Source organism: Dama dama, chromosome 12 (assembly GCF_033118175.1).
Source record: "Dama dama isolate Ldn47 chromosome 12, ASM3311817v1, whole genome shotgun sequence".
NCBI classification, from domain to species: Eukaryota; Metazoa; Chordata; class Mammalia; order Artiodactyla; family Cervidae; genus Dama; species Dama dama.
In genome coordinates, this window is record NC_083692.1 from 47507305 (window position 1) to 47534008 (window position 26704).

Sequence of the window (26704 nt, forward strand, 5' to 3'; positions counted from 1 at the left end):
GGGCGGGACGAAGAGGCCTTTTCCCGGCTATCTCCACACCTGCCGGCGACGGCAGCTTGCAAAAGCCAAACTTAGTGGGCGGAAGAGCAACGCGCGCCGCTTCAGCCATCCATTGCTGGTGACGTTGGCTGCTGGCGGTCCCCAGTGGACCTCACAGCTGATGCAGAATGGAGCGAGACGACAGGGGAGGCGGCGGCCTCTTTTTCCGCGGTCTCCAGAACCGCTCCCATGAGAAGACGAAGCTGCGAACGAGAAAGTCCACCTTGTATCTCAGCCCGCAGAGGAACACCGGGCGCTGCGGCGGTGAGTGAGGGGGTGTGGACGCCGAGCTGGGTAGTGGTGGTGGGAAATCGGCGACCCTGAACGAGGGCTCCATCTACTGGGGAGCCAGGAGTTGGGGGGGGGGGGGGGGGGAAGGGTGCGGCGGATGGTGTGCCAAGAAATCGCGTTGCGCTGGAGATGGGATTCTGGAACCCCCGTCTCTTGCAGGGCACTGTATTCTGTATTGTTTTGTGCCAGCTTTCCGCAGCCATGTGAAGTGAATAAGCATAATGTGGCCATCCCAAGTCAGCGAGGGAGTGGCCACCCTGACCCAGTGTTCCCAAAGTTTCGTATCTACGGAGGGCTGATTGCTGGAGTGGAACCAGGTCTGACACCCGCCACATTGCTTTTTCCTGCTGGCCCCTCCGCCTTCTCTTAGGTCTCGTTGTCACCCTGACAGGAGAAACATCACCCCAGCAAGTGGGATTCTGATCTGTCGGAGGGGGTATTTATTATGTAGATAGGTTCCTCATTCATTCATTATATATTGCGTGCCTTGTATGTGTCAAAGGCTCTTGTTTAAGGGCCAGTTATGAGTACAGTTTCTTCTGCCTTAGGCCACAAAGTAAAGAGGAGAAAAGGAGAGAACACAGGGTTTTCGGACAGCAGATACAGTCCAGTAGGGAGGTTTGTTTCTGAAAGATTAAAGTTCAGAAGGGGCACTATGTGGCGTTGAATGCACCAGTTGAGAACACTTAAAATGTGTTCCTGCATTCTCTGACCTAAATCACAGCAGGATCCTCTATGATCCACCTCCTAGTGTAATGGAAATAAAAACAAAAATAAACCAGTGGGACCTAATTAAAAGCTTTTGCACTACTAAGAAAAGTATAAGCAAGGTGAAAAGACAACACTCAGAATGGGAGAAAATAACAAATGAAACAAAGAATCTTCAAAATATATAAGTAGCCCAGGGAGCTCAATACCAGAAAAACAAACAACCCAATCAAAAAGTGGGCAGAAGACATGAACATACATTTCTCCAAAGAAGACATACAGATAGCTAAGAAACACCTGAAAAGATGCAGAACATTGCTCTTTAGAGAAATGCAAATCAAAAAATGCAAATGAGGTATCATCGCACACCAGTCAGAATGGCCATCATCAAAAAGTTTACAAACAATAAATGCTGGAGAGGTTGTGAAGAAAAGGGAACCCTCTTGCACTGTTGGTGGGAATGCAAACTGATACCACCACTATGGAGAACAGTGTGGAGATTCCTTAAAAAACTAGGGATAAAACTACCATACGACCCAGAAATCCCACTGCTGGGCATATACTCTGAGGAAACCAGAATTGAAAAATACACGTTGTCTTGAATTGAAAAAGTACCCCAGTGTTCATTGCTGCACTATTTACAATAGCTAGGACATGGAAGCAACCTAGATGTCCATCGGAAAATAGTACATGTACACAATGGAATATTACTCAGCTATAAAAAGGAATGCATTTGAGTCAGTTCTAATGAGGTGGATGAACCTAGAACCTGTCCTACAGAGGGAAGTATGAAAGACAAATATCATATATTAGTGCATGTGTATGTTGACAACTGGACAATGGAATCTAGAAAGATGGTACCAATGTGCAGGAAACCAAAGTAGACACAGACATAAAAAACAGACTTTTTGGACTCAGAGGAGAGGGTTGGGTGATTTGAGAGAATAGCATTGAGACATATATATTACCTATGTCAAATAATAGCCAATAGAAGTCAGAGTATGACATGGGGCACTCAAAGGCAGCACTCTGTGACAACCTGGAGGGATGGGGTGGGGAGGGGGTTGGGGAGGGAGAGGACACATGTAAACCTGTGGCCAGTTTATGTTGATGCATGGCAAAACCATCACAATATTTTAATTACCCTCCAATTAAAAAAAAAGGAAATGTTCCTGAAGAATAAAGAATGAAAGTGCAGGAACCCAGAATGATAGTAAAAGACTCACAGAGGATCAGAGGCAGGCTGCAAACTCAAGTCGTCAGGAGACAGAAGAGGCAAGGCTAAATACAAGAAAGAAGTCAAAGGACCCTATCTTTCAGTACCAGCCAGCTGTTTCCCAGTTGAGCTCTGTTGCCAGATCTTAAGGAGTTTTGATATGCTACAGTACAGATGTTAACATAAAATCTGATTTTTAAATGTTGGCAACTAAATTCACATTTAAAAAATATTTAGTGTATAAGCTGTCCATCTGTGATTAAGAGCAGGACTAGAGTCAACATACAGACCTGGTTTTGAATCCTGTTTATTTACAACCTTTCTGACTTGGGAGAAGGCAGTTTAACTTCTGAGCCTCAGTTTTCTCATATAAAATAAGCTAATGACACTTTCCCCATAGCAATGAGGACTAAATGACATAGTGCATGTAAAGGAATGAATGCAGTGCCTAGCATACAAAAGCATCAATAAGGACTATTTGAAAGTGTACAAAGGACCATTTTATATGCCAGTATATGCACATATGGGCTTCCCTGGTGGCTCAGAGGTTAAAGCATATACCTCCAATGCGGGAGACCTGGATTCAATCCCTGGGTCGGGAAGATCCCGTGGAAATGGCAACCCGCTCCAGTATTCTTGCCTGGAGAATCCCATGGACGGAGGAGCCCGGTAGGCTACAATCCACAGGGTCGCAAAGAGTCGGACACGACTGAGTGATTTCACTCTCCACTCACTCATATGCACATATACAAAATGATGCTTCCTAAGTTAGTAATTTGTTAGCTGGTTTCTTTCATTATATACACACATATTAGCTTAAGGCCTTAGTTAACCCAATCTCTTTTTCAAAATGTATCTTAATATTTGATTTGTTAAATGAAAGGAGTGGTAATCCCCCACTGATGAGGCTATGGCGCTTTGTCTAACCTTCCACCCAGGTCTGCTTCTGAGCAGTGTGGAGAGGCTGGAGCTCATCACTGCACTTAAGAGCTTGAGCAAGGGGCCAAGCAGAGCAGATTTTAGTTCTCCAAGTGGAAGTTTCCTGACTCTTGTGCTGCAATTACCTGTTTGTTCATTTTTTTCAGATCTTCTTGGTGAAAACATTTATCTCGTCTTGTTTATCATAGCATTACGAATATGTAACTGCTTTTTAGTCCAGACAAGTTTTGTTCCAGATGAATACTGGCAGTCTCTTGAAGTTGCACATCATATGGTTTTCAAATATCCTTTGTAGTTTTCTATTCCTGGACTAGAAATGTGTATTTATCTCAGAAACTGTGTCAGCTCTATGACATGTTTTCAATCAATTTTCCATATTTTTTCCAAGTAATTTTAACCTATAAAAGTGTGCCATTATTTTAGACTAATATCTCTTCTGTATCTTTCTTTGGTGTTAATGTACTAAGCCTTTGGCATATATTCCCACAGTGCTCAGTAACATGGAGGATATAAATGAAGTAAAAAAAAAAATTCCTGCTTTGAAGAAATTTAGTCAGCCAGCTACATTTTTATTTCCAATACCCTATGTAAAATACTTTGTTTTTATTTAAGATTCTTTGCTGAAAAATAAGTTTTATATGTAGAAATGAAAAGAGGTTTTGTTTCAATGCTACTTAACATTAGTCCTTAATATTACTAATTATGGTTATTTGACCTGGGAATGGACAGAAAGATTGAGGGGTTATACTTACCCCTTAATCTTTGCAAGCATTTACAAGATTCTGCATCTTTTGGGGAAAGATAGTGTTCACTTGCTGGTAAGTTTAAATAAAGGTAATCAAAATAGTCATTAACAGATTTCATCCTTTTTTTAAGGTTAATGTATATTAATTAATTATTATTAAATATTAATGATAATTCAGTTCAGTTCAGTCGCTCAGTCGTGTCTGACTCTTTGCGACGCCATGAACCACAGCACGCGAGGCCTCCCTGTCCATCACCAACTCCCGGAATCCACCCAAACCCACATCCATTGTGTTGGTGATGCCATCCAACCATCTCATCCTCTGTCGTCCCCTTCTCCTCCCGCCTTCAGTCTTTCCCAGCATCAGGGTCTTTTCCAATGAGTCAGCTCTCCGCATCAGGTGGCCAAAGTGTTGGGAGTTTCAGCTTCAACATCAGTCCCTCCAGTGAACACCCAGGACTAATCTCCTTTAGGATGGACTGGTTGGATCTCCTTGCAGTCCAAGGGATTCTCAAGAGTCTTCTCCAACACGACAGTTCAAAAGCATCAATTCTTCTGTGCTGAGCTTTCTTTATAGTCCAACTCTCACATCCATACATGACTACTGGAAAAACCATAGGCAGACTTTTGTTGGCAAATAATGATAATTAATTAATTATTTATGGAAGTTTGTTTTTAAAAGACTACTGTTGCTGAACTCTGACCGTATCTGGGAAGCCCAGGGTTCAAAGACACACGGTGATGTGTAAGTGTTCGGTATGTGCTAAAAACATTAAGCATTAAAGTGTTCTGCTGTGAGAAATTCTATTAAGAAATACAGATGTTCAGAATAACTATATATTATTTGTACTTTAAAAGTAAATTTCCTTCATAAAAGCATCACTTAAAGTGTTATATCTTATTTTTTAACTTGTAAACAGAAGACCATGTTATGTGAGCCTATGAAAACTAAATACATATAAACCTACTCAGGATTTAGTGTTGAAAATAAAAAATAGGAAAATTAACTTGACAAAAATATATTGATATGTACAGTCATTATGCTATGTAGTAATTAGCCATCAAGAATGAGCAGGGTTGTAATTCCTAGATAATGAATTTCTAGGGTCAGTTGCCAGGAAAAGATACAAAAGAAGAACTAATGGTGCAGAAGTTTTTCTAACCTCATTATCAACATCCTTTAAGCTATCATCAAGTTGGACTCAACAGTTTGGGCCTTCCCCATTTTCTGTTAGGGAAGTGGCCCAAATCCTGAAGGGTTTTTTGAGGCCTGGAAAGACACTAAGGTTGTGGAGTTTTGTTTAGTTTTTTGTTGTTTTTTTTTTAAAGGCTGTATTGTACCCTCCCCTTTACAATGATACCTAATTACCCACTAGTGAAAAACAAAGACCATATTGGTGAAATTGATGCTTCATTTGAGAATATCACAGGGAAGGAAAATTGAGAGCAGTAGGAGTTATTTCTCCCATTAACACATGTGGAAGTTAGGAACTGTGAATTGTTTTTTCATCTCTCATGACTATCCACTAGCTTCTAGATATGAGGATATTAATATTTGCCTAGGCAAATGTAAATAATATCCCAGAAATAGGTTAGATTATGAATGAAGGAGTCTTCAAGATATAACTTGAACAGAGAACCATTATGATGCTGTCAGTCATCATACTCTCATCTTGATTATTTTAAAATAGATTTTAAATAACTTAAGTAATTTTGAAACCAGAAGGGGTCAGAGACGTGATGAAACAGACCAAAGTCACTGCATGCTAACAGCTAAAACCAGATCCTCCGTCTACTTATTCACACCCCAGTGCTCTTTCCAGATAACTTCTCTTTAAACTCCATAAGGTATGTGGACCGAATTAAGGATGGCTTAGAGCTCTGCTGTTCAATACAGAAGCCACCAGCCACATGTGGCTACTCAAGCCTGGAAATGCTAGAAATGTGGCTAGTCCGAATTGAGATGTGCTCTTAGTGTAAAATCCATACCAAATGTCAAAGAACTAGAGCAAAAGAAGAATGTAAAATATTTCTGTAATTTTTACATTGATTAAATGTTGAAATATTTTAGATATAAGTTAAATAAAAGTATTGAGGCTCATTTTACCTGTTTCGACATTTTTCACTTTTTGACTACTATAAAATTTAAAATTCAGTATGTGGCTCACATTGTATTTATACTGGAGAGCACTGGCTTGGAATATTGTGAGAAGAAAGAGGGATAAGAAGATGACCTGTGTGGGTGGGGGCGTACCACAATGGGGGTTTTGATCAGTCAGAAGATGGTCCACAGGTATCTGGCTCCTGGAGCTTCAGGAAAGGAAGGGTCACGATCTTAAAGAACAGGAATATAGAATGGTAAGCTGCCAACAAAGGCCTAATCTTCAGGGTTCACTCCTGGCACTTTCCATCTTCTCTTTACTCCATCGCACTAGTTTTTATTCTCCAGCAGCCATGTGTAACTCTTTTAATTCTTGTCAGGGCCTTATTATAACCTGGAAAATTATGATAAAGTCTGGAGAGACTGCTAACAACTGGAAGTTTACAACTCCATTTATTTTCGTGTTCAGCTAAAATCTACCTTCTTTTAAATTCAAGATTTTTACATAACACTTCAAAAAGTCCTATTTATCCAGGATAAACATCTCCAGTCTTAAAATCTCATAATCATCTTGTAATTTATTAATGTCTAACCTTAAAATGTGGGTCTTGAAACTGAACAAAATATTGAAAGCTAGGGCAAGTAGCTCAGAATATAGTGGCTCATTAGGTTCATAAATAACTATACTTCTCTCAGTGCACAAGAATTCTTTTTAGTATTTTAGTATCTACCTTAACACTCAGCTCATATGAAGTTTGTAGCGAAATTAACTTTTCACATGAAGTATTTGCAGACCTGGGAAGTGAGGAGGAGGCTTATAGATTCTTTTGCAGGGCAAACAGAAGGTGAGTACAGAAGTGCCTTTTATTGTATTTTACGGGCACAGTTTAAGTGGAATTATGAAGTACAATGTACTGTTATGATTTATAAACATATTTACAGAGTCCTGATAAAGGACATAAAGCTAAAGTGTTAGAAACCACTGACAACTGAAAGTAAAGCAGCTCTAATTATAATGTAAAATTAGTGAAGTTTGATGCAATAAAATACATATGTACATGTAAATTTTTAGAAACACATCTTTTGAATAAACTAAAATTGTGATCTACTAGCAAGTGTTTAGTTTGTTAATGATAACTGTGACCCATTTTAAAACTCAAAGGTATTAATGTATAATGTAGAATAATTAACTGTAATTAAGTTAGCTCTGCAGTTTTGGGGAAATTACTTACCTCTCTGTCCCTGTTTTCTCATTTATAATCCTGTCTCATAGACTGATAGAAGGACTGAATGAGCTGATATACATGAAGTACTTAGTATGATACTTAGCCCACAGTATTGTAAATATTTCATTAAAAATTACCTATTGTTATGCTAATGAAAACAACTAAATGTACTTCTAAAATAGAGCCTTCACACAATGAAATGGGCTGCTGGCTACTTAAAATTAGTAGTATTATAAAACATATATTACAGAGAGAATGGGAAACATAAAACTACCCTTTGGTATTTCCATGAAAATTAATGGTTTTTTTGTAGAAAAACAGGTATTTTTGCAGAAGAATAGAATAATACATCTTTTTTTAAAACTAAGAATGGCTTTTAATCAATGTTGGATAAGCTTGTTGATTTCTTATGGTTTTAAAGTGTGAACTAACCAGATGTTTTTAATATCTTTTTTTTTTTTTTAACTAATGAAGATTTGGATTCCTAGACTTGCCCAAGCACTTCTGTCTGCTATAGCAGACTTGAGGCTTTACTCATTAATGAAGCAACTAGAAAATCAGCAAGTAGCACAATGGGTGGTAAGTCTAAAACACGTTAGAACATCTATTTCCTTCATTCCTGTGAGCATGAAGCACATAAACAGGGCAGTCGACATGGCTGATTTCCCAAGGCAGTTTAAGAAGATAACTTGTACAACTTTTAAAAGGCACTTCCATAATTCAGAACAGTAAGATCCAAGTGGACATGCTGTCTCCTCCTGAATGAGTCCTACGTGGCAGAAACCATTGGTGCCCTCCAACCCTAGAGAGGCCGAAGCCTAGGACAGAGCCTTGGGAAGCACCATGACTCAGGGCTGAGTCCTCGTCTCACTTGCCATAATATTCAGTAGGAACAGTTCTAAACTATTGCCTACCACAGATTACCTCAGCTGTTTACAGTCCTTTCACTGTTCCTCCAACTACCTGCAACTCAGGCCTGAGAATTCTCTTCTCACTGATGCACTCTTTCACTTTTGGCTAAAATAATGGAAAAGGTACAGAAGACTACCTTTTGTCATTTCACTTATTTCACAGTGAGGAGATTCTCAATCTCCTATTCAAATCCTGAATGGATTTTCCCAGTTAAACCTAAAGCGTTATCAAATTAAGTAAGCTTATACAAGCCAACTTAGAAATCTTATTACCTTTTTTATATTTCTGTTGGCAAATATGTTTCAAATTCCAGGTAACCAATTTACCAACACATTTCTGAAATATAATTTAGTGTTAATTTATTAACATTAACTTAATTATTAGTACGACATTTCTGCAGGTAGTGTGTTGATTTGCATTAAAGACAGATTACTTTAGCAATCGAGTCCTTCAAGGATTAAGTCAGTCTCTTTAATTTGTGCTTATATACACTGCCCAAGGCTGAACCTAAAACAGCAAAGACACAATGCCTTTAAAATCCTTCCTCCAAAGTGGCAGCACTAAGATCTTCTAGTTCAGGAAGAGCCTTTAACTTCACAAAAAGAAGTTAATCGGGAACATATTTTAAAGTCTGTATTGGAAGAGATAGGAAGCTGGTATGACATGTTTTGACATCCCTGAAGCAACCAGTAAGTTTCTTTTAAAGGCATTTGTTTTGCAGACAATGATGCTTCTGGTTTGCATGTTCTACCAAAAAGTGGCTTATTAATTTAGTCAATTTCCAAATTAAAATTTAATGCTTTTTCCTGATAAGTCACTTTGTGTGTGTGTGTTGTCTTCAATTTCCAGGAAATAGGACAGCATTCCAAACCAAGGTCAATAAAAATATCAATAAAATACTTGTCAGTAATATAAGACAATTTGAGTAATACCTATTATAAAACTGTAGCTATGAATTTCAGTCGTCTTTAAACTCTGTCAAGGAATCTGTATTTTTTTAAATCTTTTATAAGTGTGAAGTGAGATTTAAATCAAATGAAATGCCACAAAAATGTACCTAACAGAATAAACTTAACTTTGACAAATATAGATCTGATTATCATAGACATGTGTTTGATATAACTTCTTAAAAACAATGTTTGGGCCTGCTATTTTCCTTAGAAGATTAATACTAAGCTTTTCCATTTCCCACTCCATATATATTTGCTTGTAATTGTTCTTAGTTTTTTTGCCAGTTATGCTCTTGGTTCACGTGGTATTGCTGTACCAGAACTCTTACAAACACCATGGAAACTGTTCTCACTATAATTGCTCTTTTCTACTATCCTTTGGAAGGTTCAAAGTCTATGAACAGGTGAGTTACAGTACTGTTACAATTATGTACAAAACTCTGAAGCATGGTTTGAAAAATCTTAAATTATCAATATATTGCAATATCCAGTGGACTCCCCCAATATTCATGAAGGCTATCAGAACCACAAATTCAGAGTTGATATATTTATTACAGCTGGAAAAAGAGATACTCAAACTAGATAACCAAAGAGAGTTTAATAAAAGGACTGTTTACAAAGGTATAAACAATGTTTAGAAAAGCTAGTAAGGGGATACCATAGTACCTGAGGGCTAGTCACACAGGAAGTTTCTGTTATCCTTTGGCCTCAGGGAGTAAGGAGAGGAAACTGTTACTGAAATCCCTAGAACTATTTTAGAGGACCCCAACAAGAGAGGGGTACAGCCAGCCTTTATCCATAGCAAGGAAAGAGCAGGGTGAATAACATACACTGACTCTTCTGCCCTCCAGTTAACCAACGCTGAGAAGCCAAAGAGCAAGACAGCCCATTGATACAGTCCACACAGGTCACTCTCCCTACACCCTGAGCAGGTGAAGAATAGAGAGTAGATCCTGGATGGCAAATAGAAAATACATGGACATGGTTTGGGTTCATATAAATTGGTATAAAATACTAAGAAAAAGGAACATCAGAATAGAGTTTCACTGTATTCTGGGCAGGTTGTCTGGAAGAGCTAATGTGTGATAGGATGTGTGGGAGAAGAGAGGAATGAGGCTAGCAAGGCACTTTGCCCTTCTCCAGAATTCAGATTTTATGAGTAGCAGGGTACCGGCAGCTTTGAGAAGCATGACACAGTTAAACCTGATTTAGAAATAATTCTCTCCTAGTAGCAGTACTGAGGATATACTAAAAGGGAGAAAGCTAGAAAATCTGGGAATCTAGTTAAGAAGCTAGTATCCATTCTTCCTTATATACAAGGTTGTTGAGGATCAAACCAAATAAGATCATTTCTACATTAAGACTCTTGACTGCTAGAATAGGCATTCACTTACATTACCTATAGATGAGGATGTCTAAACACTAATTTCTATCAAATGAGAATAGAGCCACTTTGAAGAATTAAATGAGAATCTATAGACAGTGTGGCCTATTACACAGTAAGTGCTGAGTAAGTATTGATGGTGACAATGATATTCTTAAGAAATATTTATGCAAAGTTAGAAATAATGACTATGAAAAGATTCCAAACAAGTGACACAACTATGAGAAGATTTTAGGCAAGTGTGAGGACTTGATGGAAAATCATGGCAATGGGAAGGAAAGTGGATGTGTGGGATGAAAAGCTGGGATTTAAGGTGACTCCAAACTTTTAAGACTGAGAAAATGAGTGATACTGTTAAATACGGGACACTAAACAGGTTTGTGAGAAAGTTGTGGGGCTTATTTCATATGCTTTAATTTTAAATTCCAGTAAGAGTTATGTAGAAATATTCAGAAAGGAGTAAGAAATCCAAGTTGGAAAATTTGGAGTGAGGTTAGGTAGGACTAATACATTTGGGCATCCTCTAGGTAGTTTCACTATGGCAGAATTTGCAATTAGGCTGACGAAAAGTTCAGACCAAACCAGAGGTGTTTTATTTCACTTGCTCAGTGTTTGTTTTTGTTCTTTACGTTAACTACTTGGCAAAATTTTTAAATTGGCAGATCTTACCTAAAATCTTGAAAAAATGTAAGGCCTGGCAACATTCTGGGCCAAGATTCCTTCATGACACTATTAGAGGTACCATGCAAATTTTTACTACTTACCTGGTGTCCGTAAGAATTTGAACTTGAAATTCCTATTCTTACATCTTCACCAACATTGGAAATTTCTTTATAGTTACTTATTAGTTAATAGGTATATCATAGTACCATAAAGTTGTTTCATTTTGCCACTGTCTGTCGTCTTAATGATTATTAGGTGCTCTCCTTCAACTATTTATTGAGAGGTCCTAATAGTAAAAACCCACATTTCTATCCATGATCATATAGATTTTTACAGTAAGCTTTTTAAAATCAGGTGTATATCTATATAAGTTACATATGTATCTACATATATGTAGATATATGTATCTTTCAGAAGGGCAAAACTATACAAGCCTACTTTCTGAACAAAACCACATGTGCCCAGAAGCCCATCATTGCCTAAATAATCCCAATGTTTCTTTAAAAGAGCTTTTTTTTCCCCCCTTAGAAAATGTGTGACAGTCTTTTATCTTGGTAGGAGACACTTCCACCAGAAAAGGATTTGACAGAGTTTTATGGTTAAAAGTTGATATACCTCTCAGTAAATAAAACTAACATTAAGATTAGAATAACCTCTTACTTGGAAATACCAGAATATTAAGTAAAGCTGGAAAAGACCTTACATATTACCTCTTTTTTATGGATGAGAAAAATTAAGAACCAGAAAGTTTAGGTAACTTCCCCATGTTCAGATAGCTATTTATACCAAAAAGAAAATGCTCTAATTAAAAAAAAAAGAAAAAGTAATACCACAGAGTAAATAGATAACCTCTGAACTCATTTCCAAGTTGTCTTAACAATACCTTTTCCTTGCGTATAGTGTGAAGTACTCATCCCTGGTGGCACTTGCCTTCATAATCCGTCCCACAGCTGTTATTCCATGGATACCTTTGCTGTTCAGACATTTCTGGCAAGAACAGAGAAAGCTTGATCTTATTCTACATCAGTTTTTACCTGTAGGGTAGGTATGGCTACAATCCATCATATTAATTTTAATAAATTAAAGATTATGAACAAGATCTTAAATCTTTTTAGTCAGGTATATCTTCTAATATCACTGAGAATTATCAGACCAAGGAAAGAGAGTATTTCCAATTTTATATTTTTAGTTGTGATTCTGAGTATTTTAATTTGCTTAAATGAGGATCCTGGGAGTTTTTCTAAATTAAAAACTTTCCTATGCTTTATTTCTTAAATAGTTTTCAAATGTATTTTAAGGATACTTGATTCCTTCACATTTGTATGTGGTTTTATAATAAACATACAGTATATATTCACATATTACCTGATTTTCACAATTCTTGGATCTAGGCAATGTAGGTGTGTTTTTACTTTGTGATACAGAAAATGAAGGGCTAGATGAAAAAGTAAAGTAGCCAGTGTCACTGGGTTGCTGTGATGAGAATGGGATTGAAACCCAGGTTCTCTAACTGTATTTTGAGCTCCTAGGATCAGAATTATACCACGTACCTAGTGGAATATACAAAATTATTCATTGAAGGAATTAATGCACTTTGATTCTTAAAACAGTGATCTTCTAAATATATTAGTATTCATTCTGTACAGGCTATTTTTGGTAGCTATTAAAAAAGGACAAAACCACATGGTGGCTAAGTTGCCACTATTGTCATTTCTCAGATTTATTAACACTGTTTTGATTGTAAAGCATTCATTCAGCAAATATTTAATACTGATATGTGCTAGGTGCTGTTCCACATGCTAGAGATACAGCAGTTTAACAAAACAAAGTGCATTCCTTCATGAATTATACATTCCAGTTGGGGGAGACAGCTAAAAACTATGATTAATTTATGTTTGAGAAACTTGAGAAGTGACAATGCATGCTGTAGGGAAAACTCATGAGAGCCTTCAGCTGAAACTCCAGACCCAGTCAATATCCTAACAAGTTACGAGATCCTGAGTCAGAGATACCCAGCTAAGCTGTGCCTGGATTCTTGACCCACAGAAGCTGTGAGATAATAAATGTTCATAGTTTTAGGTTGCCAAAACATTTGGCAGTAATTCATTATGCAGCAATAGGTAATACAGAATTTATTACTTTTAAAAAGTTTAAATACAGCTTTTCTCAATGAATATCTTTCAAAACGTGTAAATCCGTATTTAGCTGGAGAAATGTTTGAAGCATTTTTAAAGTGGCTTTTGATGCTATATGCCACTAAGTCATATACCATTGCTGGATTTTCTGTAGGTTCAAAATGTTAGTCACCCAAAAAAAAAAAAAATGTTAGTCACCATTCTATTTTGTTTTTCAGATTTGTCACTTTGAGTTTGTCTCTGATAATTGATCGTATTTTTTTTGGTCAAGTAAGTAAAAATAACTTTTTTTAAAAAGTTACTTTAATATAGTCATTTATTACACTAAAAACTCAGCCTTACTTTTTAATCCATGAGTATCTGGAAACATAGGCAAATCATTTTTTTAATGATATGGGATATATTAGAAAAAAGCTAGTAGCATATGCCTTTGATTCACTTTGCTGTACTTTCCATATAACAGAATTGTGTATTAATTGAAGTTCTAAGAGTCCATTTAAAGTACTGTTGTCAGGTTTGTAACAATAAAGGTTAACTTTTAAACGATATTAGTTAACCTCACTTATTCAGAATTCATATTAACCAGAATATTCTTTAAGCATCTGGTTTAATCTTATTGGTAATAGATTTAGTATTGGTTTAATCTAATAATAATGGTAATAGGTTTAATCTAATTGGTAATAGCCTCTGGTTGTTTTTTAGTTGCCTGTTTTTAAGTCACTTATAGGTTCTGGAATCAGATGCTACTGTCTGAAGCCCAGTGTATTAAGATGTAAGACCTTGGACCAGTTATTCCTGCCCGTTTCCTTATCTGGAAATAATTGTGGTACTTGTCTGTTAAGGTTGAAAGATTAAATGAGATAATACATGTAAAATGCTTACAACATTGCATGGCAAAAGTGAGCACTTAATGTTAGCTGCTATTGTTATTACCTACTTTATGCTGTAATTCAAAGGGCAGTGTTTTTATCTTATCTTTATAGGTAATGAGCTTATCTTAATAGGTAATGTGTGATGCCATTAGGTGGTACTACAGTAAAATTTTTAATATGGGTACCAAACACATATAAAAATTATTTTTATTGATTCTTTATGTCTGCATGCTACACTGTCAAAATGGGCATAAACAATTATATTCTTGAATCTCAAAAACCTAGTGTTTTACAAAGAACACATTAATACTTATAAAAAGTTAATGATTTCACTGTTACTATAAATGACAATGAAAAGAGAACCATACAAAATTGATGGGATGCAGCAGAAGCAGTTCTTAGACAGAAGTTCACAGTGATACAGGCTTTCCCCAAAAAACAAGAAAAATCTAAAATGAACCACCTAAACTTACCACTTAAAAGAGTTAGAAAAAGAAAAACAAAACCAGAAGTCAGCAGAAGGAAGGGAATAATAAAGATGAGAGAGAAAATTAAGAGATGAAAAAAAATCAGTAAAACCAAGAGCTGGTTCTCTGAAAGGGTAATAAACAAGACTGACAAACCTCTGGCCAGGCTCACCGAGAAGAAAAGACAGAGGACCCAAATAAATTAAGAAATGAAAAAGGAAACATTAACAACTGATACTGCATAAATACAAAGCAACATAATACTATGAACAAATATATGCCAACAAATCTGACAACCTAGAAGAAATGGACAAGTTTCTAGAAACATTCAGTCCACCAAAACTGAATCAAGAAGAAATTGATTCACTTCTTGAATTGTGCTCTTTCAATCACTAGAGAAGAAATAGAATTAAAATAGAATTAAAATTAATTTTAATTAATTAATATAAAATTTTAATTTAAAAAAAAAATTTTACAAACTCGCTACAAACAAAAGTCCAGGACCAGATGGCTTCACAGGCAAATTCTACCAAACATGCGAAGAAGACCTTATACTGATCAGGATCACTCCCAAAGACATTCTATGAAGCAAAACTAGACAAAGATAATCACCAAAAAAGACAATTACAGGCCAATACTTTTGATGAATATTGATACAAAAATTCTCAACAAAATATTAGCAAACCAAATCCAAAAACACATAGAAAAGATTGTATACCACGACCAAGTGGGATTCATCCTAGCTTCACAAGGATGGTTCAGCATAGGCAAATCAGTGTGATACAACACATAAACAGAAGACAGAAGCCACATGATCATCTCATTAGATGCAGAAAAAGCATCTGCCATAACTCAACATTCATGATAAAAAAAAAACTCTTGCCAAAGTGGGCATAGAAGGAACATATCTCAAGATAATAAAAGCTATTTAAGACAAACCCATGGGCTTCCCAAGTGGCTCAATGGTAAAGAATATGACTGCCAATGCAGGAGACACAAGAGACGTGGGTTCAATACCTGGGTTGGGAAGATCCCCTTGGAGGAAGAAATGGCAACTCTCCAGTATTCTTGCCTGGGGAAAATCCCATGGGTCGAGGAGCGTGGCGGGCTATAGTCCATGGGGTTGCAGAGTCAGACTTGACTTGAGCGACTGAGCACAAATGCATGACAAATCCAGAGGAAATAGAATACTCAATGGCGAAAAGCTGAAAGCCTTCCCACTAAAATCTGGAAGAAGATAAGGATGCCCACTCTCACCTCTTCTATTCACATAGTACTGGAAGTCCTAGCCACAGCAGTCAGATAAGAAAAGAAATAAAAGGTATCCAAAGTGGAAAGGAAGAGGCAAAATTGTCATTATAGGAGATAACATGATACCATCTATAGAAAACCCTGAAGACTCCACACATAAACTACTAGAACAGATAAATGAACTCAGCAAGGCAGCAGGATACAAAATTAACATACATAAATCCTTTGCATTTCTTTACACTAACCATGAAATATCAGAAAGGGAATATAAAAAAAAACACCTTTCAAAATCACACCACTCAAAATAAAATACTTAAACCTGACCAAGGAGGTGAAAGGCTTATATACTGGGAACTATAAAACATTAATAAAGGAAACTTAAGATGATTCAAAGAAATGGAAAAGATATCCCATGCACTTGCATTGAAAGAATTTATATTGTTAAAATGGCCATACTACCCAGAGAATCTACAGATTTAATGTGACTGCTCCTATCAAATTACTCATGACATTTTTTGCAGAACTAGAACAATCCTGAAATTTATATGGAACCATAAGAGACCCTGAATTGCTAAGCAATCCTTCAGAAAAAGAACAAAGTAGGAGGCATAACCCTCCCAGACTTCAGACAATACTACAAAGTTACAGCAACAAATCAGCGTGGTACTGGCACAAAAATGGATATATGGATCAATGGAACTGAATAGAGAGCCCAGAAATAAACCCACACACCTACAGTCAATTAATCTTTGAAAAAGGAAGTAATAATATACAATGGAAAAAAGACCGTCTCTTCAGCAACTGGTAATAGGAGAGTTGGACAGTTACCTGTAAGTCGAAGTTAGAACACACTGTCTCACCATACACAAAAATAAACTCAAAATGGCTGTTTAAAGACTTAAACATAGACATGACACCATAAAACTCCTAGAAGAGATCATAAGCAAAATATTCTGATATAAATCATGCCAATGTTTTCTTAGGTCAGTCTCCCAAGGCAATGGAAATAAAAATAAATATAAACAAATGGGGATGGGGAACACATGTACACCCATGGCTGATTCATGTCAATGTATGGCAAAAACCACTACAATACTGTAAAGCAATTAGCCTCTAATTAAAATAAATTAAATTTTTTTTAAAAAGGAAAATATAAAAAAATATATAAACAAATGGAACCTAATCAAACTTACAGATTTTGCACAGCAAAAGAAACCATAAAAAAGAAACAAAAAGACAACTTAAAGAACAGGAGAAAATATTTGCAAATGATACAAACAACAAGGGCTTAATTTCCAGAATATGCCAACAGTTCATTTAACTCAACAACAGAAAAACAACCCAATCGAAAAATGGGCAGAAAACCTAAACAGACATTTCTCCAAAGAAGAAATACAATGGCCAATAGGTACATGAAAAGATGTTCATCATCACTATTACAAAAATGCAAATCAAAACTACAGTGAGGTACCAGCTCACACTGGTCAGAATGGCCATCATTAAAAGCTACAATTAACAAATGCTTGAGAGAATGTGGAGAAAAGGGGACCCTCTTGCACCTTTGGTGGAAATGTAAGCTTACAGTACAGCCACTATGGAAAACAGTATGAAGTTTCCTCAGAAAATGAAAAACAGAATTACCATGTGATCCAGCAATCCCACTCCTGGGATTTTTTTCCACATATCCAGACAAAACTTAAATCTAAAAAGATACTGGCACCATTATGTTCATAGCAGCATTATTCACAATAGCCAAAACATGGAGACAACGTAAATATCCATTGACAGAGAAACGGATAAACATACAATGGAATACTACTCAGCCATAAAAAAGACTGAAATAATGCCATGTGCAGCAACATGGATGCAACTAGAGATGATCATACTAAATGAAGTCAGTCAGAGAAAGACATACCATATGATAACATTCATATGTGGAATCTTTAAAACAGGACACAGATGAACCTATCTGTGAAACAGGAACAGACTCAGGGACATAAGAGAACAGACTTGTGGTTGCCAAGGGGAAGGGGGTGGAGGGAGGGTTGGATTGGGAGTTTATGATTAGTAGATGCAAATTATTATATGGGTAATGGAAGAACAAGATTCTATTATATAGCACATAGAACTGTATTCAGTATACTATTATAAACCATAACAGTATAAAAAAGAATTATTGCATATTCAAAATTATCAATGTAAACTACTACCTAGTGTTCAGACTTCATTCTGATTTAATTTCATGATTATGCCAAATTCCCCAATGCCCAAAATTCATACTTGGCATTAACACATTTCTGTCTCTTTTTCCTTCAACTATCCCAGTGGACTCTGGTTCAATACAATTTTTTGAAATTCAATGTGCTTCAGGATTTGGGATCATTTTATGGTTCTCATCCATGGCACTGGTACTTCAGTCAAGGATTTCCAGCTGTCCTGGGTACTCACTTACCCTTCTTTATTCATGGCTGCTTTCTAGCCCCAAAGAGGTACAGGATATTTTTGGTGACTGTGCTATGGACACTGCTAGTTTATAGGTAAGGTTTTATTTGTTCAAATAGTTCATTTTTTAAATATTACCAAGAAATTAAATAAATTATTTGGAAGGTAATTATCTTTTGCAGGTTCATTAATTCTTATGATTTGTTAGTGGGGATTATTTAGCAGATTGAAAATGCAGTGATTATGCTGGTACTCAGGACTTCCCTGGTGGCTCAGTGGTAAAGAATCCACCTGTAACGCAGGAGACGTGGGTTCAGTCCCTGGTTCGGGAAGATCCCTTGGAGAAAGAAATGGCAACCCACTCCAGTCTTCTTGCCTGGGAAATCCCATGGACAAAGGAGCCTAGTGGACTAGAATTCAGAGGGTGGAAAAGACTCGGACACGACTTAGCGTTTAAACAACAACAAACAAATGCTGATGCTCAGACCAACTGAGTACTTTTAATACATTCTCCAGATCTTCCCAACCCAGGGATCAAACCCGAGTCTCCTGCATTGCAGGCAGATTCTTTACAGTCTGAGCCACCTGGGAAGCCCTTCTGATACATATAGTTTGCTTACTAAGATTACATTCAATTTTAAGAGGTTGAAAATTGTATTTGCTTTTAAAAAACAGAAACCGCCAACATTTTAAGTAATATATTTCTAAATGAAAATATGCATTTCTATTTGAAATTTGAGTAATATAACTTACTTGGGTTGGTAACAGAAATCCCTTTTTTTAGTATGCAATTGTTCTTTAGAATTTCACATTGACATCAACTGTTGGCATAACTTTTAACACATCATCACCACCATATAACCAAAAAATAATGAGACTGATTCCTGAAGCATGAAATTCAGTCTCATAATTATAAAAACAGATGTTAATTATATTCATTTTAAATACATTAATTTCTTAAACCATCATTTAATATGAGAAAATAATATTTTCTTTGAATATCTTTTTATTATAGCATGTTGAGCCACAAAGAATTCAGGTTTATCTATCCAGTTTTACCATTTTGTATGGTGTTCTGTGGTAAGTATTTTTGTAAAATAGAGAAAAAAACCAATAATAAAGAAACCAAGGACAATCAATGCTTATTAAACTCTAAAAGATTATTGTCTACTAGGCTAAGTAAGGATTGCTCCTTAATTACAAATTGATTATATTACTGCAGCTTTCCCTTATTATTATTTTATGCAGCCAAAATATCCTTTTTCCTCCCTAAATGTCCTTTTTCCTGTGTCCTGTAAAGTGAGATAAAAATATAAGGATCCAGCATCCATAGCACCTTTTGATGGTAGTATTTCTGGCTGTTACTTTCACTAAAAAGTAATACATCTATTTCAGAATAGTTAATTTAAATTTATGGTTAAACTACAAGTTCTACATTCCACAAATGGAAAATTAATGTTGAAACTAGTTTTTAATGCTTTATATACATTTATCCCTTCAAGACTCAGTCCCAACGGATATGCAGTTTTTAACGTGATTCACACCTCTGGTTTCATTTGCCACCTTTCTCCATATCTCCACTAGGTCTTTGCAGTAAGTTTTTTACATGTGACTTCTAAAGTCTTATATTACACTAAGCTCTGGAAAATATGAATTTTTATGTTGGTGTGGAAAATTTACGAATTGAAACTTTATTGAAGTTTAATTCAGAATGATTTGTTGGCTTGCTTCAAATATTCATCACTTAAAAAAGAAAAATCACTGTACTAAGGAAGGAAGAAATGATAATCAAATTGGACCTGGAGGCTCAGAAAAATGAGGGCATTAATGGTACCAAACTTTTTACTTTAAAAACAAACAAAAAACCCCTCCAAATTCATTGAGTTAAGCAGCCTTCTTTGGTCAAGTATAAATATCATCTCCCACATCTCAGCTTAATGTATTCTCTTTAGACACAAACATACATGTCTATACATCTGAAATATCTAAAGTACTGAGACCAAAGTTAGTGTCATATAGTATCTTTATATAGTCTTACTTACTTCATCTACAGATGCAGACACAAAAATATAAGCATCTAGGAGCTATTTGGCAAGTCTTTAGAATAGTGGGACCATTTAACAGAACAATTCTGTTCATAAATTACTATTCAGATTTAGGGTTTTTTTTTCTTTGTAACAACTACTTGAGTTACTTATAATTGTTTTACTTTTCACCCAGGTGAACACTGCCAGATACTACTGGAGGACAAATATTTCTGTGCACATTTTGTTTAGTTTGGTTAATTTAGGAACTTGGTTACATTTTTATAATCTGGTTTTCCCAGCATACTATTTCTCTGCTCTGTGTCTTTACAGAGTGTTTTAAAGACTGAGTTGTCTAAATCCTCATTTCCATTCCAAGAGAGTCAATCTTTAAGGGGGAGGGTCTTGGTAAACTGTTTCCAGTCCCAAACACTGAGATAAAATGCTGGTGTGGGTTGAAGAGACACCTAATGAAAGGAATCTGCCTTTCTTCCATCTTATGTCCATTCAGAAAGATCCTTTAAGGACAGAGACCTAGAAAAACCCCTGATCCTCTCACAGGATGTGAGCTTTTCCCTCAGACACATGTACCTAAGGTTCCTGGATGAGCCAAAAGTTCTGATTCCTTGGAGACTTGTACTTCCACTAAGAATTAGAACTGTTATGCCAAGTTCCAACAAGACGACCAGTTAAGTAGTGAGTTCACCTAGACCAAAGTCTGCAAGTTCAGGAATGATTTCAGACAAGTCTCTTTGGAGTTCCAGATGTTTTAAATGGCACAGTTTTCTGGCCCAGTTTTCTTTTCTAGACACTTGAAATCTTGAGTTGCACTGTACCTCAAATCTGTTTTTACTCTATTCTTATGTGACCTATTTTAACCTGATTTTATATAAACATGACAATTCTATTGGCAATTGCAGTGTAACAAGTCACCTCAACACTTGGTGGCTTACAATTATTATTTACAAATCGACAGCTGAGGTGGGTGGTTCTCCACTGAGCTCACTTATGCAAATATTACCAGCTGCGGAGGAGGCCGGCAGCTCTGCTGAACGAGGCTGGGCTGTCACATCCTTGGGATTCAGCTGGCTATTGGTCAGGGTACCTCAGTTCTTCTGTGGGTGCTCATTCTCCAGCAGGCTCTCTGGTGCTGAGCAAGCTGGGTGTAGGCGTGGATCCGAGGAAGGCCCCAGCGTGGAACCGGCACACTGCCACTTCTACCACGTTCTTTTAGTCAAACCAAGTCACAAAGCCAAGCTAGATTAAGAGATGACAAACTTCAGGCTAGTGTGGGGACAGGACACAGGAAGAGAAATAACTACAGCTGTTTTTTTCAATCTACAGTAACTTCTCTTGCCTAATTTGAACTTCCCCCAATCCTACCCAAAACACCGTAATTCTAGATCAGAATGTTGGCTTTGATCCTTATTTGAACTGCATAACCTTGTACCTCAGTTTCCTTACCTGTAAAAGAAAGCTGTCGCTAGTCTAATAACGCTGAAATTCTTAGACTGAACTTCTGTCATCTGAGATGTTTCCAGTTCTGGGTTGGGTTTCTGCTTAATATGTTTTCACTACAGTGGCCGTTGCAGACCTGCTTGTCTCTGATTAGGCCACTTTGTTTTTCCATATGCTAATCTTTTTAGCAAAACCACACTCACTCGTGCTGTTTCAAAAGTCAGATAACCAGTGTTACAGAACTAGTTCCCCTACTCTCCCTCCCATTACCATGCTCAGAGGCATCACTTATACCCTCTTAATTGTTTAGCATCTCCAAAGTGCCCAACACAATAGGGAAAGAAAAAAACAAACATAAATCTACTTCCAGAAAGAGATCCATGTCACCACTCACAAACTGACCACTGAAAATTTCCCAGGAGCCTAGTGGTATATTTTTTAAGAATAATACATAGTTACATTTCCTCCAGAATTACTGAGACTTCCATGTACACAATCTATCACTAGTGCTTGGGAAATTAAAGAGATAGGTAAATGGAATAAAAGCAAGTTCTATATATTTATCAACTATGTACCAGGACTGGCACTGTACATACATTTTCCCTAATATTTGAAAAAGGTACTGCTGCAGATGGGGAAACTAATGCTAAAGCTAGAATTCAAATCTGGACTCCCTAGCCATACTCCTTCTGCTATAGGTCAATTCCTTTTTCTAGAAAAAGGTCAAGACCTGGATGATACTGGACAATGACAGTGAATAGTCAAGAGAAATACAAACATGACCCAATGCTTATTTCATGTTTTTCCATGACAGCATTTCAGCTTGTACTACACTTCCATTAAAGATTATAAATATATTTGCAATTAATATTCACTTAGCTATAAGAAAAAAAATTACCAGTGTTACCATTCAATGTGTCTATCTTTATATATAGGATACTCACTAAACAACTTGAAAATATGGAAGAAACCAGCTCTAAGTTTTCTGTTTTTATCAAATATGCTCCTTGCCCTCTATACTGGTTTAGTTCATCAACGAGGTACTCTCGATGTCATGACTAATATTCAAGAACTCTCTTACAACAATACAAGTGTGTCTTCAGCTTCAGTACTCATGATGATGCCCTGTCACTCTACCCCTTATTACAGGTAATAAAAACTGTTCACTGAACGCTATGACTATAAAAACTACTTTAAAACTCCTTTAGGATTCCTAAATTTAAATTAACTGGTCAAATGATGATAAGGCATTTGAAACTCCTGTTTATGTCAATGAAAATATACCACTTTTAAACAAACTTTAATATTCAAAACAACTTACATTTAAATACTCTGATCAAATAAACCTATACAGTATTTTATACTACCTTTAAAAGGTACTCTTAGTAAAAAAAAAAAAAAAAAAAAATTCAGGTATCATTGATCTTAATACAAATCTTTGTGACACATCTTATATTTACATTTTAAAATGATCTCAGAACACGGGATTCAAGCCCAGATTTACTGATGGGGACTGTTGTCCTGGTCTTAAACCAGTGTTTTTAATTTCTTTAGATATCAGCTGTCTTGCATGTAAAAGTTAGGGAATTCAATTAGATGATATTCTAATGCTTGGATTAAGTATGTCTCTGGGAAATAATAGTGAAAGTGCCTTAATTATGCAGGGCATTTAAAAATACATCATGGACACTAAGCTTGTATTTCAGGGAGCTATATTACTTCACCAATTGCCTAATAAGGATAAAAGGACAAAGAAAACAGCTTTCCTTTAGAAAATCCTTTACCTATCTATAGTTAATCTGAAGTTAATTTTCCATGTGCACATTCAGTCAATATCAAAGTTGGTATCATTTTATAGTAATTTAACACTTTTGGAATACTCTGCTTAACTGAATCATTAACGCCAATCATTAATAGGCTATTTGGAAAATTGGGATTGTCCAGCAAAAGCCAGTTAGATGGATGTAAGACCCCAAACAGCCCTTTAACTTGAAAATCCCATTCTACATAAGCTGAGAGAGGGATGTTCACTCTCCCTATATTCTCAGTAGTGATAACTGCAGAGAACAGGAATCCTAGAGGTGCCATGATGCTCTCCCATACATGGCTGTAGTGACTGATATCTTATGCTTTGCACAGTTCACCTAGTTATCATCTTAGGTTTTTCCAACAATGCACAATGGAGTGCGCGCGCACACACACACACAGAGTCTGATACCTACCTCTGAAATATAAGGCTGGCAGCCTTTTCTCAATTGTTTCTGCTTTCCCCTTGAAGCAAGACCATCCTCAAAATTGTAAAAGTCATCAAGTATTAACATCCTGTGTAAATTTACTTTGTATGCATTTCATAGATAAAAATAAACCTCTATCAAATATTTTTTTCTGAGGCAAAGTTTGTAAACATGACTTTTTGCATGTCCCAAGTAACTGCTTAATCCACCTTTTCTACATACACTCTTATCTTCCAATGCCACAGTAAAACCATTACTTATTCAGACTTTGATCCATGAACCCATGTTGTTCTTTTTACTAAATCATATTTATATATAAATATTTAAGGACAACAAAAGAAAGAGGAAAAACTTGTCACTTAAGAATTCAGAGCAGAAAGAAGAAAAGAATGAAGAATCCTTTATCTTTTCAGGTTCATGACCAGTTTTCTACCTTGCCAGATATTACTCCCTTATTAACAAGTAACATACCTGGTCCTAAAGCCCCTATGCATCCCTGGAACACATACTAATGTTAGAGAGTACTTAATCCCACAAGCTGCGGACCAACCTCCCACCTTCACATGGGAGTTTCACTCTTTAGTTTGGACTTGAGGTTATGCTACCTACACTGTATAAGAATCTTGGTCTCCATTTTTTGAGAAAACTGCATTAAAGATGTGCCTCTTCACCTTAAGTGAAACCCAGTTTAGATTCAGATTTTACATTTTGTTATGTGAACATGATGTATCTTAAGAGTAATTTGAAAACTGTCACAATTTTCTTTTAACTTCTTCTAACTATAATGATAACTTTCTTTATATAGCCATGTCCACTACCCGCTTCCAATGAGATTTCTCCAGTGTCCCCCAGACCTGACTGGAAAAACTGATTATCTTGTTGAAGCAGATATGTTTTATCTAAATCCCTTAAAGTGGTTGTATATGGAGTTTCAAAATGATTCATCACTGCCTACTCACTTGATCATCTTCAGCGTCTTGGAGGAGGTAAGGGAATATGAAAAAAGGTATAACTTAGTATTTTTATTTTACCTCAGGTTTAGCAAACACTCAAATAAATAGACAATATCACTTATTTTATTGGTCCCTTTCAACACATATTTTATTAACTGATCTTTTCCCTAGTCAAAGTCAGCCCTAGTTCTATAGAACTACCAAGGAATGTATGTTACTTACCATGAATCATTTTATTATGAAATTGCATTGTTTTATATTAAGAAAAAAGTTGCAGAAGAACTAATAGGTCATTCTTAAATTCATGAAACAGTACTCAACAAAAGGTGGCTTTTATTTGCTTAAAAACATTTATTTACTTCTAGGAAATAAGTCCTTTCCTAATTTCAAACAACTATGAGAGAACTGCTGTTTTCTTCCACACTCACTTTCCGGAGAGTCGAACTGGAAGTCACATATATGTCTATGAACGGAAGTTAAAAGGGAAACTCAACCAAAGATGAAATTCTGAACTATGTTTAGATCTTTCTCAGAGAAATAGAGATTGCTGAGCAGAAATATTCAGATGTGGCTGAAAGATGCTACTAAATACTGGGTAAAACTCATGGAACTTGCAAAAACCACTATGAAATGCTTTACCAAATAGCACTACTGAGGAAATGTATGGGGAGAAAATCACAATATAAAATCATATATTAATGCAATGCCAGATTTTAAATAAAGACCTTTAGTTTTCCTCATGGTGTAGTTTTATTGTTTCTTCCACAATATTCAGATGTGCAAGAAATTTCACAAGAGAACAAGTCATCAAGTTCATAAGAAGGCAGCAAATTCTTCACAAATCAACGGGCTCTTGAACCCACAAAAAGACAAGAAGCAAGTGTAAGGTTATAAAATGTTAAAGATGAAATTCCATCACAATGTACTTTTTTTTCAAGCTCTACTGGAAATTTAACACAAATATCAGTGTTAATTACACTTTGTCATGTATGATTTGAGCTTGCTTTAAGCTCATACACTGAAAGGAAGTCTCATTTCATGCACAAAATGTGTTGCATGCTTGGCTTCCTTAATAAAACTACAGTTGAACATTTCCAGTGCCAAAAAAAATATTCAGCGAAGCTAAACTACAGGAAAATGCAAGTTAGTAAGCTTTTGCTCGATACTTGACTAATAATATAAAATCATCAAACTATACTTAGAAATGATAAAAAGACATTGTTATCTTGATAATTTCATCTTAGTTTCAACACCAAACAGTAAAGAAAGCATCCAAGTTTCTGTTACAGTTTTCTAATTTAACTTAGTTGTGATGGTCAATATTTAGGATCAAAAGGTAACTGCCCCAATTCTATTTCAAGGTTTGCCATATGTCTTCCATTAGTGCGACCATATTTATGCCATTTACCTTCCCTTTTATAAGGTTGTGGCTGAGGGTGCTTCTGCTCTTGTTTTCGATGCCTGGAGCTTTCAATATTTACCATACGTTGCTTTTTATCTGGTCGACTGAAAGCAGTAAACACATTTTTCATCCAGGTTAGAGTTAAATTTATTTAAACAGGAAACAATTTTAATGTTTTTTCTCCATTAATCTATTATCTGAACACTGAAAAAGGACAGTAAATGAATCTGAAGTATATAATCCTAGTATAACCATATGAAAAAGATTTCAGTGAGTTTATACTTTTATCCTA

At 36.1% G+C, this 26704-nt stretch overlaps 2 protein-coding genes and 1 long non-coding RNA gene across 8 annotated transcripts in view; 1 reads left to right on the top strand and 2 right to left on the bottom strand.

Annotated features, from left to right (window-relative positions):
- Positions 1-23: 23 nt before the first annotated feature.
- On the top strand, positions 24-25741 carry PIGB (phosphatidylinositol glycan anchor biosynthesis class B). Of its 4 annotated transcripts, none has more exons than XM_061157201.1 (12): positions 24-303; positions 3340-3473; positions 3892-4011; positions 7740-7844; positions 9401-9531; positions 12075-12215; positions 13528-13579; positions 18225-18436; positions 19357-19421; positions 22759-22972; positions 24863-25043; positions 25376-25741. In XM_061157201.1, exons 1-12 carry the CDS (start codon positions 168-170, stop codon positions 25511-25513), a joined length of 1629 nt encoding a protein of 542 aa, XP_061013184.1. In that variant the 5' UTR covers positions 24-167; the 3' UTR covers positions 25514-25741. The 4 variants fall into 4 exon arrangements, with proteins under 4 accessions (XP_061013184.1, XP_061013188.1, XP_061013186.1 ...); XM_061157205.1 differs by having other exon boundaries at positions 22852-22972; XM_061157203.1 differs by having other exon boundaries at positions 18270-18436.
- On the bottom strand, positions 4048-12163 carry LOC133066288 (uncharacterized). Its single transcript, XR_009695115.1, has 2 exons — positions 12058-12163; positions 4048-4542 (listed from the first exon to the last, which is right to left on the bottom strand). It is a non-coding gene; the product is annotated as an uncharacterized LOC133066288 (long non-coding RNA).
- Positions 25737-26704, bottom strand: part of CCPG1 (cell cycle progression 1) — a 38591-nt gene continuing 37623 nt past the window's right edge. For 2 of the 3 annotated variants that reach the window (XM_061157199.1, XM_061157198.1), the window contains one exon: positions 25737-26516. In XM_061157199.1, coding sequence (XP_061013182.1) covers positions 26327-26516 — 190 coding nt within the window. In that variant the 3' untranslated portion in view covers positions 25737-26326. The remainder of the gene's footprint in view (positions 26517-26704) is intronic. The other variant, XM_061157200.1, reaches the window with a different exon arrangement.

Excerpts from the sequence above, each read along its gene's own strand:
- PIGB (XM_061157201.1), top strand. The coding sequence starts at position 168 with ATGGAGCGAGACGACAGGGGAGGCGGCGGCCTCTTTTTCCGCGGTCTC. Across the intron at positions 4,012-7,739 it reads AAGATAGTGTTCACTTGCTG|ATTTGGATTCCTAGACTTGC; the intron begins GTAAGTTTAAAT and ends TAACTAATGAAG. Across the intron at positions 18,437-19,356 it reads TGGACACTGCTAGTTTATAG|CATGTTGAGCCACAAAGAAT; the intron begins GTAAGGTTTTAT and ends TTTTTATTATAG.